General features: G+C 49.5%; 2 protein-coding genes across 8 annotated transcripts in view; one reads left to right on the top strand and one right to left on the bottom strand.

Annotated features, from left to right (window-relative positions):
• LOC111080539 (cyclic nucleotide-gated cation channel beta-3) overlaps positions 1–19,906 on the top strand; it is a 60,851-nt gene that overhangs the window by 28,411 nt on the left and 12,534 nt on the right. For all 7 annotated transcript variants that reach the window (XM_041592056.1, XM_041592055.1, XM_041592054.1 and 4 more), the window contains exons 3-4: positions 14,932–15,295; positions 15,371–16,422. In XM_041592056.1, coding sequence (XP_041447990.1) covers positions 14,932–15,295; positions 15,371–16,422 — 1,416 coding nt within the window. The remainder of the gene's footprint in view (positions 1–14,931; positions 15,296–15,370; positions 16,423–19,906) is intronic.
• Positions 9,635–10,738, bottom strand: LOC111077567 (trypsin-2). Its single transcript, XM_022371903.2, has 3 exons — positions 10,440–10,738; positions 10,098–10,374; positions 9,635–10,037 (listed from the first exon to the last, which is right to left on the bottom strand). The coding sequence occupies exons 1-3, from the start codon at positions 10,694–10,696 to the stop codon at positions 9,681–9,683; spliced, it is 891 nt and encodes a 296-aa protein (XP_022227595.2). The 5' UTR covers positions 10,697–10,738; the 3' UTR covers positions 9,635–9,680.

Here is a 19,906-nt window from a genome sequence, read left to right as displayed (position 1 = left end):
GCGATACAATGTATCGTCCCCCCACAACAATTTTGGGCGGAAAACAAGAAATGCAAAAATAGTTGCATGCACTTCAACTTGCCACAATGTTGTTGCTGTTGGCTTACGGCTTGGTTTTAATTGTCAGTTACGTTGTCGGGAGCCAAGCGGATGGGGAAACTATAGTGCATACCTTGCGTATGCATACACATTGTTGCCCGGCTGCCACGAAGCGCGGCACAACTTTGGAAGCAGTCAGTGCGTGCAGCACAAAGGGCCACTTAAAGCTGGCACACTCTGAATCGCCTTTAGAAATGGGGGATTTGCTTTGTCGGCAATGGGAGTAAGAACACGTTGCACGGTGGATGGCATGTGGCATGGCAGAATGGCCGCCAATGTTGGAAGTCTGTAATGCAATTACAAATGCAGCTGGAGTGGCTGTGGCAGCATCAGTTGGCATCTAGCCAGGTGTCAACCAAAGGGACCAACCAGCCAGCAGCTGGGAGATTTCATGCTGCTGCTGCTGCTGCTGCTGCTGCTGCTCAAGTGCTTGACTTATCAACGAAAGTGCAGCATTATAAAAATAAAGCAGGCTACTAAAGCGTTTCGCCCTTTGCACATTTGCAGGGCCATTGAGCTCTTCTCTTTATCTCCTCTATCTCTTTCTCTTTGGATCTCCTTTCCCTCCACTCTCCAGCGTGTTTGTGTGCGCCAAAGGACATAAGGAATGACCAGATAAGCACATCCCATCCCCATTGCCCACGCACAAGTGCATATGCAAATTATGTGAAGATGCTGCAGACGTGTACCTGGCTGAGTGCTTAAGCGGATACTTTTATGATTTCGCTTCCATCGCTTTCTCAGAGCTCTTCGCACTTAAAGCACTTATAGCTATACTCGACAGACTGTAATCTGCTGGTTAACAGTCGCTGGGCCTCAATTAGGGGAGAGTGATTTACCTTAAATCAAAGTCTTTCAAAACTTGTAATGGCCAGCAGATTGAATAATTATCCATTAACTGTGCTACTTATACTTAAAGCAAGACCATTCTAACCCAAACTTGCACTAAAGCCAATTAAAGCTCTCCCAACTGTCCCCTCCTTTCGTTCATCAATGCAAATGAAAGTGTTGGGCGACACTCGGACACGCACGAACATGCAAAGAGACAGACAGACAGACAGACAGAAAGACAGACATCAAACATTAAGCACTTAAAGCCATGAGCCATGCGTGGAGAGTGCGAGAGAGTGTGTGTCTTGTGGCAGGACATGTCGTGCATATCAATCACTTGTGCCCTCTGCCATTTTGGGTGGCATAAACCTATTATTTTTCTCTCCACAGCTCACTGCTGGCTCTCTTCGGTTGGCTAAGCCTGCGGCTATCAGTTCCAGTCCGAGTTGTGGTCAACAGCCAGCGATAATTCGGTGCTCCCCCACATATGTCGGGGGATTAACTGGCGCCCAGTGACCGCAAACGCAAACGCAGACGCAGACGTACATACTCGTAGGTCACTGCAAGCAGCTAATGGCAAAATTCTTTTTAATGTCTGACCTTTTCTGTGCCAAAAATAATACTAAGAGCCAGCTTAGACTCTGTAAGATATGTGTATACGACGACTATATATGTATTTCGGGTAGCTAAATTGTGAATCCTTTTGTTCATAATAATTATTGATATTCCCATTATAATTCAACCATCTACGGTTGATTGTATGTGTGTGTATATCCCACAGAAATTATTAAACTGATAAGTTATCAAAACTTCGGCCTTCATTTCTTGTGCTCAGTGTTATTTTATTTATTTTTTTTTTGGTCTGAAGTCGGTAAGCCTGTGGGCAAGGATCTTTTTGTGAAGCGAGCAATTTGCAGCTGAGTTTATGTGGTAATTACAGCGATGGCGCTGCAGAAAATTAAGTTTTTGGCCAGCTGGCCCTGTTGGCCAACTAAGAGGATTACAATTTTATGCTTTTGCTGCTTGCTCTTCTTGCTCCTCTTGCTCTCTGTTTTTACGTGGTTTTTTTGGTCTGCGGCAAAATTTGCCTTTTTACAATGCGATAAGCGCCATTTATACCAAAAAAGCCGCAACAGAAAAAAGAAATTTTGATCACGTAGAAAGGCAGCCTTAAAGCCAGCAGCCAGCAGCTGGGAGAGGTGGAAATGAAACAAGGAAAGACTTGGATTGGACTGCAACCTAATCGCATTTTGGCTGCCAATCAGCAGAATTTGTGTCACGACAGTCGTCTGCCAAGGGAGCTGCCAAGGGGGCGTCAGGGGTCGCCTTCTGGTGCTCCTGGTCGAGCTGAATGCTCACCCATTGCGAGTGAGTGGTCGAATGGTCGAATGGGCGAGTGGGCGACTGTGTCCCTGGGCCATGTGTGATATGATTTGCACATTTCCATGGCGGTTGCCACAGCGGCAGGCTGTTAAGTCCACAAATCGAGTTGCCAACTCGAGAGTTGGCCAGATGAAAGGAGCGTCGGCTTCTGCTGACCCCAAAAAACACAACCCAAGTTAAAGTTCGCCTTTATGGAATATCACCAAATTAAGACAGTTTTTATTGTATCTCTCTCTGTCTGGAAATTGAACAATAAAATGTGTCGAGTATTTTGATGATCTGCGCACAAAGGAATTTCAAGAGAAGCAACCAATTCAATGGAGCAGCTGAACATGTAGCAGAAATTTCTCGACATTAAATGCGATCAAAGCGATTAGGTCGCAAAAGTACACACAGAGACGGCGCCACGCAAGTCCTGGGGATGCTTTCAAAAGGGACTTAACCTTGTTAGGGGTTTTCCCCTGAAAGTTCATCTTTTTATCGAGTGTCTTCCACTCCCACTGATTGATAACTTTTAAAGTCAACCTCTGCCCCCTGATGACCCCTTCTGATGGCTGAATGTGTGTGTGTGTGTGTGGGTGTATGCGTGTGTGCACTTAAATTTGATATCCTTTGTGCCAAAGCATTCGGAATGCAGGACTCGAGGCTCTTACTCTTAGATGCCCATTCGCACAGCACAGCGCAGCGCAGCCCTTCCTGGCTTCCGAGCTCATGTCCGGCTCATGGGAGAGGCATTTCTTTGCAGGTCCTCCGTCCGTTCGGCTCATATTCTACGTTCCGTAAGCTTTTTGCCTTAGGTCTCTGGTAACTCTTCCTCTCTATCTCGTCCTGCAAGGGCCATTAATGCACAGGCCCCCCCTGTCCAGTGCCAGTGCAAGTAGAGCTCCTCCTCTGTCCGTGTGACCCAAATAGGTTTCGTTTGGCATAATGACGAGAAAGAGAGAGGGAGTACTGTAGCAACAACAGCCACAACACAATCAGCAGCAGCAGCATCGCTATAAGAAGTCAAAGCAAATATGCCACCAAAAATTGGAGACAGACAGACAGACGGACAGACACTGCTCTTCCACTTTTAGCCCTCCTTCTCATACTTGTGTCCCTTTCTTGTGTCCCCAATCGAAGCACTTTAAAAAAGTTGCCACAGAATGAAATTGAAAAGTCAATTCAATGTAATTGTTGGCCTTCCGCAGAGAATCCCTTTTCGCTTAACAGCCAGCGACGATGTTCATTCAATTTATTTGTAATTTTTTAACAATTTAACAGCTACAAAAAAAAACAACAAACAAACAAACAAAAAACAAACCAAAAAAAAAAAGACCAACGAGTCCAAAATCAACTTTTCACCCAACAAACGGGGAGCTGTTTGGGTAGCCGAAGTTGTGATACACTTTTTCCGCTCGAAGAATTTTATTTAGATCGATATAATGGTCTGATGATATGTTCGTAGAGACATCATTTATGGTATTCTGCATTGCAAATCATCTGATGGCTGGAAATCATCAGAGCCTCTCGGGCGGAAGGGTAGCTGCACAAAAAAGGGGCATCCCAACAAAATGGTTGCCCAAAAGCAAATACAATTATGCGGGAGAGCAACAACAATGTTAAAGCAAATACTTGCCACGCCCCCTAATATCCCAACACACAGAACCGTAACACCCCACCCCTCCCGCCGGTAAACAAAGAACCGCGTGCTTAGAATATGTAATTCATTTGAAAGTTTTCTGCTGCTGCTGCTGCTGCTGCCGCTCTCCTCTCTCTCGCGCGTACTCTCTCTGGCGTTGTGCTGTCGACAGAAATTAATTTAACTTTTCATTGACGGGGCAGAGTGGGCAGCGGAGTGCTTAGAGCAGACTGTACTGAATGGAGGGGGAGTGGGGAGGTCAGCAGGGTCAACAAGGGTCTCGAGTGTTGGATGTGCATTTTCATCAATTAACAAATACCACAAGTGGCTTAGCGATGCCTGTCTCCCACCCCATCCCAAATCCGATTAACGCCAATGGAATTCATTGAAGCAAATCCTTTGGGATCCAGGCAAACAGTGGGTACACCAGGAAGGATGTCCAATCCTTGTGGACGAGGCAACAACAATCCCTCTTCTCCCCTCTGTCTATCTTTGGCTTGCGAAAACTTTTAATTATAGTTGCATTTGCAGTTTTTGTTGTTTGCGCATATCCTTGAGGCATGTGGCCTGAATGCTGTGCTGTGTCGGAAATTGCAACTTTAAGTGGTTTTTGGCTTAATTTGACTTGCGCAACTTGCAGCACATACTCACACGTCTGTATGTGCGTAGCAGCCAGCACGAAGCATGGCTGAGGGCTGAAATATGTTGTGGCAGCTGTGAGCTGTGGGGTGGGGTGTCTGCCAAAACAATGAAGGAACGAAAACCATATCTGGAAAGGTGGCAAAACTGCCACACTATTTTCGGTAGTTAAAAATCAACTGAAAAACCAACAACAGACGCAATAATGTAAAATGTAGTGAAATATCAGGCCAAGTGAAGCCTCCCTGCAAGCTAAAACTAAACTCAAAACAGGAAGCCCTGTCCGAAACTGCTCCTGGAACGGAGAGCCACTCATGGGCAGATGCAGCATTTTGATATATTATTGATTTGCGGTTGCGGTGGAAGAAGATAGAGAGCTTCGACAGCTGCAGCTGCAGCAGCTGCAGCAGCAGAAACTGTTGCACTTTGGGACTAATTGAAGTGTTGCGGAGCAGGAACAGAACGAAGACCAGACAGGACCAGCAACAGTAATCGGATAGGAGCTGAAGGAGAGGAAACTGGTGAAGCTGGCAAACAATTGAAGTTTCTAAGAGCAAAACAGCATGCAGTGGGGGCAACTACTCGCATTATGCAATTGGTGGGTGGGGGGTTTGCCTCTCTTTGAAACAGTCCAAAATTTAATTTGCCTTTAGCTCCAATTTGCATAATAATCAGCAATTGGCACAGGAGAGCACCAGGAAACATGGGGATGAGGTGCCATTACGCATACGCCTAGTTTGCCCAAATTGGGTCATTGGCTTGCGTTTTATCGCTGCCAAAAATTAAAATCTAAGCTCGAAAGTTTCTTTGCGTCCTATGTTTGCGCCTCTCCTTCGTTCGCTGTTGTTGAGGCTTTGTCCTAATCACATCACGTGCCGCTGTCTTGTCTCACATTACACACGCCACACCACCGACCGCTGTGGGCAGGGGCTGTGCCGCAGCCACACAGCCATCCCATTTCCTTCTTGGGGCCCTAGATCCAACACACTCGTGTGTATGCAACTAACTTTCTGGCCAAAATTACAGGAAGAGGCCCATGTGCGGCGGCTGAGGCTAAGGCTGTAGCCATGGCCGTTGCCGTTGCCGTTGTCTGTTTCTGGCATTTGTCGCAATTGCCTTTAACTGCCCGCGCGTGTGCCCTGCCAACAACGCTTTATTATGAAAGCCGAGTTTGCCACTAAGCACGTCGTAAACAATAAGCTGGTCGTCGCCCTTCCGTCCGTCCGTCCGTCCGTCCGTGCGTCGAGCATGCTTATTACTTTCGACCCATTATGGGACAGGACACAGAACGCAGCACACGGTACACAGGACAACAGGGCAAGAGGACAACAGGACAAGAGGCGTTGGACAGCTTTATGGCATGCATATCGTACATACAGCATATATACACATAGCAATACACATCCTCGGGTACTCGTACTCGTTAATGGAGACGCTCTCCCATTGTATATATAAATTCTGCTTAAAATCCTTTAATATGCCGTGCCGCATTGTCCTGCAGAATGTATGTATGAGAGAGCATGGGGATTCCCATGCCCAAGGAGAGTGAGGTGCCTGCTGAGTGTCATGAGCCACGAGGTACTGGGCGCGAGGCGGCTGGCTTAAATAATTATTGTTACAGTTTCAATTTGGTCTTCGCTTTTTGATGTTGAGGCTCAGAATGCCCCAAGGCCCCAAGGGGCTACCCGCTACCCAAAAGATGAGCCAAAATTTCAGCTCTAATTACAGTGGGAGCAGGAGCGAGAGCCAGCAGCTACTCTTCCATAAAATATTCAATATTTCCCCGAACTTTAGCCAAGAATGTGAGCCCAAAACTTTAACTTTTATCCAATAACCGAATACACAAATGAAAAAAGTTTTGTGGGCAGTTCCACTGTGCCACTAGTGGAATTTTTCCGCACATTTGCGCCGCTTGTTGCAATTGACATTTCACTGACTGTCAAGTGCTCTGCCCTGCTCTGCTCTGCTCGTCTTTGCATTCGCATTCGCTTGCTTTGTAATTTAAATGAAAATTAAACTAATTTGAAAATTCTTAAACAAACTCACACACACATGTGTACATGTTTCTTGTGCGTGTTTGCCCTACACATGCCCTTGCAGCAGCAGCAGCAGCAGCAGCACCCTGCTGTGTGTATTTTTAACCCAAATCCATTAGAGAAGTTACTCAAGAATCCTTTAGATATTTATGTGCTCTGAGCGCAGTCTTAACCTCTCTGCCCCATCCGCAAACACACAGATGCACACATACACACAGCGACTCTCGCAGCTACAGATACAGATGCAGCTGCAGTTGCTTAGCTGAAAGGTTCAGGCGATGAGAGGAGCAGCACCAGAGCACTGAGCACTGCAGTAGAGGTCACATCAAGTAAATAGCCAGCGTCAACGATGGCAACGACAACGACAACGACGCTGACAAGGATGGGGGCCAAACAAATACGCAAACATTTATAAGATTGCTAAGCTCATAACGAAATGCACTTACACTTGAAGATACACACACACACACAGACAGGTACCCCATCCAACCAAATGTTGCAATGTGACCATGCCTCTGGGATATCCTTGTGCTCTTCTTTTGCAGCGGGTATAATGATTTTTAGCAGCAAAACAGAAACAAATATTTTCTGGGTATACGAATGGAGTACAAAATAAATAGGGTATCCAAAGATTCGGTTCTCAAAGCTGTTCCTCCAATTCTGCTTTGTTGTCAGGCAAGTTCAGCAAGTATACGCCCTGTGGAACGGGTCGAGAGGTGCGCGCACGCGAAAGCGAGCTCATCTCACATTCATGCCGATGAGGCCCCCTGAGGTAAAAACTGCAGACAGCGGCAAAGTCAAAGTTGGAAAAAAAGAAAGCATCGAGAGAGAGACAGAGGAGTAAAGGTAAAAGTAAAGGCAAAGCCGCAGTCCCAGTCAACGGTGGGGCAGTGGGGCATAAGCAGAGGTAAAGCTACATATGATCTGGCTTAGCACCCCTGCTCAGCGGTGGGTTAATCCCCAATCGACGGCCGGCGGCCGAGCGCCAGCCCCTGGGGAGAAACGAAAAAGATGAACGAGAATAAGCGAGAGATGCCGCAACATCTGGCCGGAGATTTAATTAACTGCAAATTCCATGGCTGATGAAGATATTCGCAATGCGGGCGGGGCCATAATTATCGTTGCATGAATACATTTGCTGCTGTTTCCTGTCCCAATGCACGCTTGCACCCGCATCACAGAAGCGTATTTCTTTGCCATGCTTAAAACAGGACTCCCCCTGCACGCACACACACGGCACACACGGCACACACGGCCCACACGGCCCACACACCCACATGTCCGCTCATATTAAAAGTTTAATGTAAATGTAATGAGCGCGAGAGCATGCAAATGAACAGTTCGGATTTGGCCTCCCCCGTGCAGCGTTTTTTATTTTATTTTCCGTATTGCTGTTGTGGTTGCAACAGATGTGCGGCGACTGCCTGGCCTGGCCTGGCCCCTGCCCCGTTTCTCCGCGAGTGCTAATGAGTAAAGTCACTTAAATCCATTGAAAATGTTGCAAAATTTAAAATGCTTTTACGTGCAGTGCGAAGTCCTCCGCAGAGAAAATGGACTGGGACTTTGATTAGTCGGGGAAGCTGTGTAGTGTACTTTGTGTGGACCTTCTAAGAGATTGCCGCACTGGGGCGGGGCTATTTGGATTTGCGCTTCCTGTGACCGTTCCGTTCTCTGTCTCAAAGTTCCGACTGCATGAAGTAATCCCATTGCCAGCGACTGTTAATTGAATTGGCTTCTTCTTTGTCGACTTTGTCACATCTGCTGCTGCTGCTGCTGCTGCTGCTTCTGCCTCTGCTCCTTGGCCTTCTCGCTTCTCTGCCGTGGCGCCTATCTCTGTGTGTGCCCTTCTCTTGTTTCGTTATACGCATCGCTCTCTTCGTATATGTATGTTCTCCGTATCGGTGGGTATTTTGTATTCGTTTGAATATGTGGGACAGCTTCAATCCCAAGTAATGAATGCCAAAATGAGGAAAACCCACATCCAAATGGTCAGAATGCAAATTCTCTGTTTCGCTCAGTCTCCTACTCAGATATTTAGTTCCCGATTGCCAGTGGCTTCCCCCACTGGCAATTCTCTGTAGCTGTATCCCTGCTTTGCTCCGATAATTCCCCGTATTAGCGGGTATAGTCGGTCCTATAGTCGAAATATCGACTCTAATGCTTTCCTTTTTTTTTATTGTATTTTTTTCTGTTGTTCGCATTTACACGCACGTGCGCACAACTACATAGGCACTGGTGCCACGCCCCCTCATAGCACCTCAATACGCATTCAAGCGAACAAAATGCTAAGGGAGGGCTACGGACAAGGATGTTTCAGTTTCAGTTTCAGTTTCTTTTCTGTCTCGTGCACGGCGTTTAATTAAATGAAGTCGTTTGCATTAATGCTTGTCATTACGCATTTGCCTACTGGTTGGAGTCTCCTCCTCTAGGAGTCCGTCCCGAGTGCCAAGCCAAGAAACGGCCGAAGCACATGGAGGCAGTGAGTGCATGTACAAAATTCATTACCCAAATGGATAGCAGGTGCCTTTTGCCCGCACTAGCGCCAGCTCTTTTATGAATTTATCGTGTGAATAAGGGAGTAATGAACGTTCCACTTTCCGTGGAACAGCGATTGGAGGAGCGCACTCATTTCACGTTCTAGCATTGCCTCCTCTATGTGTGCCCCAAACTGTATCAAAATTCCATTTTCACTTCACACCGGGGATAAATCAAATTTCTTGTGGGATCCTGCCGCTGGGCTACCTACCAAACGCGCCCAAATTGAGGGACAAATGTCAATTAAAGCCGCATGGACGTGGCCCCTGTGCTCGGGCTGTGTGGCAATTAGGTATGGGGCCAGAGCTTGGTGCATGTTGCAGCTTGGCCGAGTGGCCCGGACGGCTGGCAGATCAATTGTCTGCGAATAGCAGCATGCTTGTGTTTTGTTCACCCCCGAAAGCTCTTGCAGCTCGTAAATTCCAGTCTCGTTGCAACAGTCTAGTGGCAACTGCAACTGTATGCCCGTAAAATGTGAAACGAATGTTAATTGAAACCGCATAGGCCAGAGATGTTCTCTATTTGCATCGAGCCAGCTACTGCCATGACATGCAAGCGACTGACTGCGAGAGCAAGAGCGTTAATATCGAAATCAGGGGCTGGCTGGAGCAGCTGCTCATCGTGTCTCGTATCCAGTCAAGGTTGCTCTGAACATCCGTGTAGACGGAAGGTGTCTCTGGGGATCCACACCCAATGGGATAGGTGACGATGCCAAACATTGTGTTGCCTTTTATCAACGGGCCGCCGAGGTCCCCGGAGCAGGGGTTGGAGTCGTTGCCCTCGTTGCTGCCGCACATCATGCCGTATTTGAAGGTCTTTAGCTTTTTCTGGCAGTACGCTAGTTCCTTCAGCAGCACATCGATCTGCAGTATGTTCGAGGCCAAGGGACCGCCCTGCAAAGGTTTGTAGCATTTGAATCAGAAAGTAAACTTTTGCTGCTGTTGATTTCTTGCCTCGTATATTCTGCCCCAGCCCAGAACTATGTACTTGGAGTCAAACTGGGGCGGGGCAGAGGGCAGCTCTAGGAATCCGATGCGGGGATTCCCAGTGGGCATTGAATACATCAGACGCACCATCGCCATGTTGTCCGTGTTCAGCATGGTAAAGTTGCGTGGCACGTACAGCGCCTTCACCGGGCTGCAGACCGTCTTGCCCGTGACGAACTTTAGCCGATTCGGTGACCCCGCCACCACCAGCAGCACCCGCGTCTTGAACATGGTCTTCGATTCGCTGGAAGCAAAGGCAAAAGTCAGCGAAAGAGATCTCAAAGGCGGCGCCCACCCCCCACTACCCACTCCATGATGCAGTGAGCGGAGGTCAGCACCCAATCCGGCGTCAAAAGGCCCCCGCCGCAGAAGTGGTCATCGCCAAAGTATCGCACGGGGGTCCTAGATCGAATGGAGACCACGTATTTGGCCAGGCTCAGGGTGTCCTTGTTAAAGTCTGGCAAGGACAGCCGCTTCACGCGGCCCATACTCTCGCTCCATGCGGACACCACCAACCACCACACCAGCAATAAAATCTTTAATACTCCGAAATTTGTGCATTTCATTATTTGGAAATTGTGTAAATGAAGAAAAACGTTTGACAGTTCGATCGAGGGATAGCGGATGGATACATCTGCTACGCTACTGTCATGGCATTCCGTGGCATTCTCCTGGCATTCTCCTGGCAACTGAATTGTCAAATTTCTTTGGCTGTTCCTCCTTCCGGCTTGCTGGCGGCTCTCCAATTGTAGTTTGCTTCTTTTGTTCTTAATGCCTGACTTACTTTTTGTGTCGTTTAAGTTTCCATTTCCCTGTTGCCTGCTTTGACACCCCTTTGCCCCACCCACTGGCGGCAGCATTTGCCTGCCCGGCCCGCGTGTTTGTGTAGGGCTCAAAGTATGTTTTAAGCAAAAGTTTGTTTGGCAAACTTTTGTCAAAGTATTTTCAGCTCTCGAATATTTTCATTTGCTGCGGCTGCTTCACCAAATAATTGAGGTTTAGTTTCTCTTCAGCTCTGCCTTGCCCCTCTGCCCCCTCTGCCCCCTCTCTCTCTCTCTCTCTCTTTCGCTCTCCGTTTTTCTCTGTTTCTCTGTTTTGGATTTTTTCTTTCTTTTTCGGACTCTTGGTTACGGCGCACAGCCTGCGATGATTTGCGGCAAACAAATTTATTGACAATTCATGGTGAGCCTTATCCCTTCTCGTCCTTTCTCTCTATCTTTCTCTGCCATTGCGATTGTGGCTTTGGCTGTGGCTATGGCTGTGCTGCGGCCGTTCAAGCGTTTTGTTGAACTTTTGCGCAAGTTTGTCGCAAGTTTCCGTTTCCTGGTGGCAGGCCATGACAAAGTGCTGCACATTAAGCTGTAGATTTTTCATTTTTCTTCGCCCTATCTATCGCTTACGCTTCTGCTTCTGCTTCTGCTTACGCTTCTGCCTCTGCCTCTGCCCTTTTTTTTTCGTTGTCTCGCATGCCCTGTTTTTCTTATCACTGCCGCCCCAGCCAAAGACAAACGCAAACGCAAACGCGAAGAGCGCAAAAGTTTAAATTAATGACACTCGACTATTAGCAAAATTAAAAAGTCCCAAGATTATGTCTGCAAACTTGGAAATGCGGTCAGGGGCGACAGAGATGGATCCCTGTCTCTCGTTGAGTTTTCTTCGCCACTTCTCCACAGTCTCCTCTCTTCACACTCGCCCTCTCTCTCTCTCTCTCTCTCTCTGTGTCACTCGAATATTGCTTTTCGCTTCTCCCGGGCAGGAATCAGGGCAATTTCAGTTGACAGCCCCTCAATGTAGGCAACAGGCTTGTAAATTGCCTATGACGCAGTAACTGAAAATCGAGAGAGATAGAGTGGTGGAGAGGGGGAGGGGCAGCAGCTGTTGCAAGGACAAACTTTCACCAATTCTGGGCCAACATTGAAATGCACTTTGAAAAGCAGGAAACAGCCCTAAACTTGCATCCAAGATGGCTGCCAGGCGAGTTGCAGCCACAGCTTAAAGTTGCAACCGCATTTGTTAGCGGCAGGCAGGCAGGCGGGCAGGCAGGCAGGCGGGCAGGCAGGCGGGCAGAGAGACGCAAGCAGAGCAGTGGCTGCTGGGGGTTCTGGTGGAAGGAAGAGATATATTTATTAATAAAACATTGAGGATAAACCACATTTATTTCTTCCTGTCTTCCGTGCACTGCCGTCTGCCGTTGGCGTTGGCATTGGCCCGGCCCTTGTGAAATTAGTTAATAAATAACGCGGTCAAGTTGATTTGTGTGTTGCCATTAAGCGAAAATTAATTAGAAATTATAGCCAGTGTCTGCGAGGCAGCAGCACGGTGGGCGTCCGAGAGTGTTAGAGTGGCAGCGCAGGGGAAGCTACGGGAAAGTAGTGGAAAGTGGAAATTCATGTCAGTGGCAGTGGCAGAGACAGTGGCAGAGCACAGATGCACAGGTGTGGCAAAGTAATTGACAATTTTTTGCATTTCACTCGCTATACGCGACACAAACAGGTCCTGAGCACTCACCCGCCGGATGGACGGAAGAACGAACACTCGACTCGACACGACGCGACTCATCTACTCCGCATCGCTGTTTGGCAGCTGGTAATTGAATTACGGCAGCCAGTAGCTGTGGCGCAGCAGCACGGGCAATAATTAAAAGCGGTCCGCCAATAATCAATTGCCCCAGCCCAGCCCAGCACCAGGCCAGGCACTCCACTCAGCTGGAGGCAGGTGGGAGGGACAGTCTCGGCAAAAGAGCAACAAGCAGGGGGATAGAAAGAGTCAGGAGGTGGCTGAGGAGGGAACACTGAAGTACTCGTAATAGAAATAAATTGGCGCCGCACGCAGTTCGATGGCGACACCGAGGCAGACACAGGGACAGGAACAGGGACAGGGACATGGAAGAGCAACACTTTGGACATTGTCTTGCTGTTCGACAGTCAAGTGGGCACTTGAGCTAGTCCTTCTTTATAATAGAGCGGGAAACAGAGACACAGAGAGAGAGAGAGACAGATAGTGGGGAGGGTGAGGCCTTGCGTGTGGCAGGCAAACTCATGAATTTCCAAGTGGAAAACGAAGCCAGTTGCCAGGCAGGCAGGCAGGCAGGCGGCTGACTCTGCGCTGTTGCATGCCCCATTTTGGCGCACCTAATTAAATCTAACTTTATTAGCGCTCTCAGAAGCCAAGTGCCTGACACTTATTCAACGCCTGACAGGTGGTTCCGCCCCACCCCACCCCACACACAAACCCACCATCCACCTATCATCCCCCTGTATGCACAATCATAGAGAGCTTTTGCATGGTATTTATATGGCACCCCCCCCACCGCTCCACCACCACACTACCAAGCGTTGGTTAAATCTAGATCTTAGATATATATTTGTGGAATGTTGTTTGAATTTGTATTTGAACTTAGAGTTGAATTGCCAATGAAACCACCACCACCACCAATCCACCACCAATCCACCACCCACTCCTCACTGTTTATGTGATTTCTATGTGTGTGTGTGTGTGTGTCCCCCTGCTCTTTAGTGGAATTAAATTAATAGAAACCAAAAATGTTATTAATGGAGAAATTGCAATTAATTTTACTCTCCGCTCTGCTCACATTTCTCCTGCTCTCTCCCCCATCTCTCTCTCTCTTTATCTCTCTCTCTCTCTCTCTCTCTCTCTGTATATGTCTCTTTGTCTCCATAAATCATTGGGAAACCAAATTGCAAATTAATCAAAAACTGTGCAACAATAAACCCACAATCAACGTCCCATCGATTGGGCTGGACAACGTGCAGCTGATTCGGCGACGTCCAAGTCAACGGCAAGGGCAACGCCCAGCCTGAGGCGCGACGCTGCCATCGATGCCGAAGGGACAGATGTGGCAGATGACTATGACTATGACAATGACAGTGGCCTCCACATCGATGTCAATAGGGATGCTGATGATGATGAACGATGGCCCAATGCCCGGCCACAGGCTCCGGCGCCCCCAAGCACTAGCACAAGCACAAGCATTCGCAGTCGCAGTCGCACTCATGCACCCGCCGCCACGACCAGTGACAGGCCGCAGACCCAGACCAGAACAACAATAGCAGTTCGTCCGAACAGCAACATCTGCACCAGCAGCAACAGCAGCAGCAGCAACAACAGAACTACAACTACAACTACAACTGCAACTTCTCATAGATTAGCGCCGAGAGGCAGCTTTCCGGAGATCATGCAGCCACGTCTATCCCTCAATGGGTTGCTGAACCCCTCGCTGATGCCCTCGCCCCGGCCGCTGTACCGGGACCACAGCTCGAGGTCGATCAATCCGCTGACCGCCTACGAGCAGCAGATGGCCGAGCTCGATGGCAGCTTCTATGCCAGCAATGCGGCATATCTGGGTGCCGGGATGGGCGGCAGTGCTGGCGGTGCCACAACCTGCACGAATCTGACGGTGGGCGGCGGTTCGAGTGGCGCCCCAGGTGGTGGCGGCTCACACAGTGTTGGTGGGATCCACAGTGGTGGTGGTGGTGGTGGTGGTGGTGGCGGTGGCGGTGGCTGTGGTGGTGCCGCCATACACACAACCGAACTCTCAATTACGCCTACAATGGCCGCCGATGAGCAGTTCATCGATCTGGGGAGCCTGCGTCGCTTCTCGATCGATCGCCAGAGCTTTCTCGGTAAGGCTCTCCCTCCCCCAGCCCCCCTCTCTCTTACTCTCTCTCTCTCTCTTGAAGTCCTCTGTAACCGTTTGTGTGTCCCTGGTCCTGCCCATCCTGCTGATCGATTATCCTGTTCGTGAATAATCCAAGCTACTCCTTTTCCTCCCCCGCGGCAGATCTAGGACCAAAGTTTGGCATGTCCCAGCCGAAATTCGGCCAGAGCGTCTCGCAACAAGGTTTCTTCACGTCGCACGACAGCCTGGCCACACCATGCGCCTCCCGAGCCTCCAACTCGCAGATGGCCACCGTAAGCACTGCCTCCGAAATGGATCTACTGCACAACAAGCAACGCAACAAGTCGCGCGGCCGACTGAAAACAACAACCAGCGGCGACCAGCCGCTCCTCAGTGGCACCGGCACCTGGAACCGATCGACGGGCCGCGGCTCACAGGATAACACCCTCGGGGGCGGTGGCGTCACACACATACCCATGGGAGGGCACAATCAGTATGGTGGCAACTACTGCAACGGCACAGATCGGTAAGTATGCAATGGATACCCTTGCTGCTCCTTGCTGATCCTTGCTGATCCTTGCTCATCCTCTCTATGCCACAGCTATCCACGTTCACGATCGCAGCACCAGCAGCCGCACCACAATGTTGCCCCACAGCCGCATCGCTACCAGCTGCAGCATTCTGTGTCGCACCATCTGCACCCACACGGAGCCTCCTCACAGGGTGGGGATGGTCAGGGTGGACACGGCGGCCATCCACATCATGGACACCATGGAGGAGGCGGCGGCGGGCCACATGGCGGCGGTGGGGCACATGGAGGCCAGCCGCACCACAAGAAGCCGCACCGCACCGCCTCGCAGCGAATTAGAGCGGCCACGGCGGCCCGTAAGCTCCACTTTGTGTTCGATCCGGCGGGGCGGCTGTGCTACTACTGGTCCATGGTGGTGTCCATGGCCTTTCTGTACAACTTCTGGGTGATAATCTACCGCTTCGCCTTCCAGGAGATCAATCGGCGCACGATTGCGATCTGGTTCTGTCTCGACTACCTGTCGGACTTCCTCTATCTGATCGACATCTTCTTCCACTTTCGGACCGGCTATCTGGAGGACGGGGTGCTCCAGACGGACGCCATCAAGCTGCGCACCCACTACATGAACTCGACGATATTCTACATCGACTGCCTGTGCCTGCTGCCGCTGGACTTTCTTTATCTGTCCATTGGCTTCAATTCGATTCTGCGCAGCTTCCGGCTGGTCAAGATCTACCGCTTCTGGGCGTTCATGGACCGCACCGAGCGGCACACCAACTACCCGAACCTCTTCCGCTCAACGGCCCTCATCCACTATCTGCTTGTGATATTCCACTGGAACGGCTGTCTCTACCACATCATCCACAAGAACAACGGCTTCGGGTCCCGCAACTGGGTCTACCACGACTCCGAGTCGGCGGACGTGGTGAAGCAGTATCTGCAGAGCTACTACTGGTGCACCCTGGCCCTCACCACCATCGGGGACCTGCCCAAGCCGCGCTCCAAGGGCGAGTATGTGTTTGTGATATTGCAGCTGCTATTTGGCCTGATGCTCTTCGCCACTGTCCTTGGCCATGTGGCGAACATTGTGACGTCTGTGAGTGCAGCCCGCAAGGAGTTTCAAGGTGAGTCGCCCAGTCGCCCAGTCGCTCAGGCATCCTACTATTGCGGACAGGGTACAGACTGACTAAATGGGAATTCCATTGATACTATATTTTCACAAAGGACTTGACCTGAATTCCAAACATTATTACAGCAAGCTAATCTTCTGGCACAAAAGCGGCGTGCTAGGGGATAATAAAATGGGGGCGGGATGTTGCTGGATACCTGAAAGTATTTTCTGCTGGCATGTCACACAGGAAACCATTTCATAAATTCCAATTCCTGACAACATGGACAGTGAGGACTTGTTGCGTGGGAGGCTTCCGGAATGGTCACCAAATGGGGTACGACTGTGGATGCAGACAAAGGAGAAAGTAGAAAGTAGAAGGGAGAAAGGAGCGAGAAGCTTTTCTTCAACCCTTCAGCAACAATGGGCGGTGAAAAATGTGCCATCTTGGCACGAAATTGTTTGCAAAATATGGAAATCTGTTGGCACTGCTGCTGCCATAGCAATGTAATGTGCATTGTGGCATAGTCCAGCACTAAAGGAAGGGCGTGGAGTGGAGTGGCATGGCATGGCATGGAGGACTGGACTGGACTCCTCAAGCTCAAGGCATCTCTTGTAGGCGCAGTTGGGCGTGCGGCCGGCCATTAGCTAAATGAACTCGTTTACTCGGCAGGGGCCATAAATAACTGGACGAAATGCAAGAGCAATCCAAGTCAGCTAAGTGGAAAATGCCAAGAGAAAGGCAAAGAGAGGGCGAGAGAGATGGAGAGAGACTCGCTGGAGGAGGAGCGAGCGAGCAAGAGGCCCAGCAAGCGGATGATGCTGTGGCCAGAGTGGACGGAGGTGGAGCTGTGGGAGGGGCAGTGGGGAGGAGCTGCTTGCCTGCTTGCTAGCTTGCTTTTCTTGCTTTCATTAAGAGCAACGTCAGCTGGAAAATATTAAAGCCACTCACGGCGACAATGAGACATACAAAGGGGATGCTAGATGAGAGATGCTGGGCGAGAGGGTGACGAGAGGAGAGGCGGAATTGGGGCAAACAAAGCACAATTGATGCCGGTGGGCGTGGCACCTTGATTTCATACGCCCACCTAACAGCATCTCTCTCTCGCCCTCTGTATCTTTCTCTTTCTGTTGTTTTTGTAGCTGTTTTCCGACTGCTGGACTCCCATCTTAGCCCTGGCTGAAGCCGTCTCACTGCTGCAGCCGCCAACTGGCATCTCACTTGTTTATACAACACTTTGCATGTGTGTGTGTTTGTGTGTCCACTCGGACAGGGCGAGAGAGAGAGAGAGAGCGAGAGAGAGCCCATGTCCATGACAAAGTCAGCAAGCAAAGCTCTGGCGGCTTAATGGTCGAAACGTGCTGCTGAATTAATTTCTGGCTTTATGCTCCCTCCGCTTTTTTCCCCGTTTCCGTTCGTTCACTTCTTCTGCCTCACTTCACACTTCGCTTTGCTGGTTTCCCCCGCTTCCCCCACTCTTCTGGTTTGCCTGCATATTTGTGCGGGTCAAATTTTGCACTTTTTTATTGCGAATTTGGAATCACATGTGGAGCTGGGACTGGGGGGCTGGGGCTACGCATAAAGTTTATGAAATTGCTCAAAATGTATGCGGCCATGGGGTGGGGTCACAATCGAGTTCATCGACGGCTGCCGTGACAGGACACCACAGACAGGATGTGAATAACATGGTGCTGCACTTCCTTGGAGCGGAGGGAGCACTACGCCTTCATAGATTCTCCTGAGTGATTCGTCGTAGCTGTTTGCAAGAAATACAATGTATTCAGTAGAAATTTGTGGAATAAAAAGCATGGACACATAATCCGACAATCAACTCAACTCCAGTCCACTCAACTGAACTGAACTCGAGGCAAACTGTGGTCTGGTGTGGTCTGGTCTGGTCTCTGGACTCGATTGCTAATAAAACACTTCGGAGGAGCTGAGGCAGCAATTGTTGTTAGGTTACATTCGCAAACTTTGCCGGAAACTTAATGCATCATGTCGCAGACGACGAGGATCAAGATGAAGATGATGATGATGCTGATGGGATGCTGATGGGAGGAAGCATGGCATGCAACGTTTCGATAAACCATCCATCAATTTGTCAATTCAGCGGTTTTCCTTGAGTGGCCACCAGCCACCCACCCAGCCAGCCAGCCGAAGGAGGTAAATGATGACGAGAATGATGATGGGCGATGGGCGATGGGCAATAGTTGGCTGGAGTGGCTGCCATAAAAAGAAATCAACTACACATGGAATATCCTGTCGATGCACTCTACCAAAAACGAACTCTTAGATCAGGTAAACCCTAATGAAATCCAATGACTTGTCAAGGGTTTAACAAGGCTTGAAAGTGGGTTTTGGGGGCGACAGGACAACATGTCTGATTTATTTCTCTGCAAATACTTTGAGCCGCTCTGATGGGCCTCGAAATGCTCTTGTCGCCCTCCTCCCCGCATACACATGACGAATGATTAATGAGTTACATTTCACTTTGGTGGCGGATCTAAAGTTTAAACTTTAACCTGGCCCGAGACACTCACGCTGCCTCTCGCTTCCCTTCCAGCCATCACGCTAGTCATGGCCTAGACGGGGGAGGATTTGACTTTGCTCCCAGGGTCTCTTTTGCTACATTAGCCCATCATGCAGATCCAAGCAGCCAACAACTTAAAGGAGGGAGACGTACGCCTCCACTCTGCTCCACTCTGCTCTGCTCTGCTCGGCTCTTCCCTTTCCTGTTTCCTGCTACCTCATGCTACTGCTGTGCAGCAGACTGGTAACGGGGGACGGAGGCATGCAAATTGATTTTCAAATAGTTGGTCTGCCTTTTTAAATTTGATTGACGTTATTACATTACATAACATCACACAAGCCGAGCAACAGCAACACCCACACCCACACTCACACTCACACCACACCAGAACAGAACAGAGAGGAAAGAGAGGCTGAAGCATCTGGCTTAAGTTATTCATCCATTTAGCTTCGCTTAGGGCGGGAGTAGGCCAGGGGGCAGTGGAAAATACGCAAGAGGCAGTGGGAGTGGGAGAGGTGAAAAGGAAGTCGGAGATTGGGAACATAGGAAGGAGGAGAGGGGCAACAACAAGTGGAAAACTGTCATTATATTTGAGTTATTGATGGTTCTTTTTTATGCAAAATCATTTTGCAACAATGTTGCTGCTGCTGCTGCTGCTGCTGCTGACACACACACTGGGCCGCTGAGTGGCACCTTCTTTGCCTGTCAGCCTCCCCCCATTACACATATGTACATACATACACATACACTCACACACACACTGTTACATTCACGCTTGGTTAAACGCATGGCTCTGTGGCTTGTTAACGTTGACAAGCGCAAAAGTTTGCCGTTCGCCAAACGCTAGCGACAATCGACAAGCATACATACACACACACACGCACACACACACACACTGGCATATAAAGAAAGGGCCACACAGCGGTACAGAAGGACCTGGCCATTCAGGACACGGGCACTGTCGCGCTG

This window comes from Drosophila obscura, unplaced genomic scaffold (genome assembly GCF_018151105.1).
Source record: "Drosophila obscura isolate BZ-5 IFL unplaced genomic scaffold, ASM1815110v1 contig_17, whole genome shotgun sequence".
Taxonomy (NCBI): domain Eukaryota; kingdom Metazoa; phylum Arthropoda; class Insecta; order Diptera; family Drosophilidae; genus Drosophila; species Drosophila obscura.
Note: the sequence above shows the minus strand (reverse complement) of the source record. Positions and strands in the feature narration are given on the sequence as shown.

Bases quoted from the DNA above. Each gene is read 5' to 3' on its own strand.
- LOC111077567 (XM_022371903.2), bottom strand. From the start codon at position 10,696: ATGAAATGCACAAATTTCGGAGTATTAAAGATTTTATTGCTGGTGTGG. The intron at 10,375-10,439 runs GTGGGTAGTGGG...CTTTGCTTCCAG, and splicing joins TCCGCTCACTGCATCATGGA to CGAATCGAAGACCATGTTCA. The intron at 10,038-10,097 runs GCAAGAAATCAA...AAACCTTTGCAG, and splicing joins GCTGGGGCAGAATATACGAG to GGCGGTCCCTTGGCCTCGAA.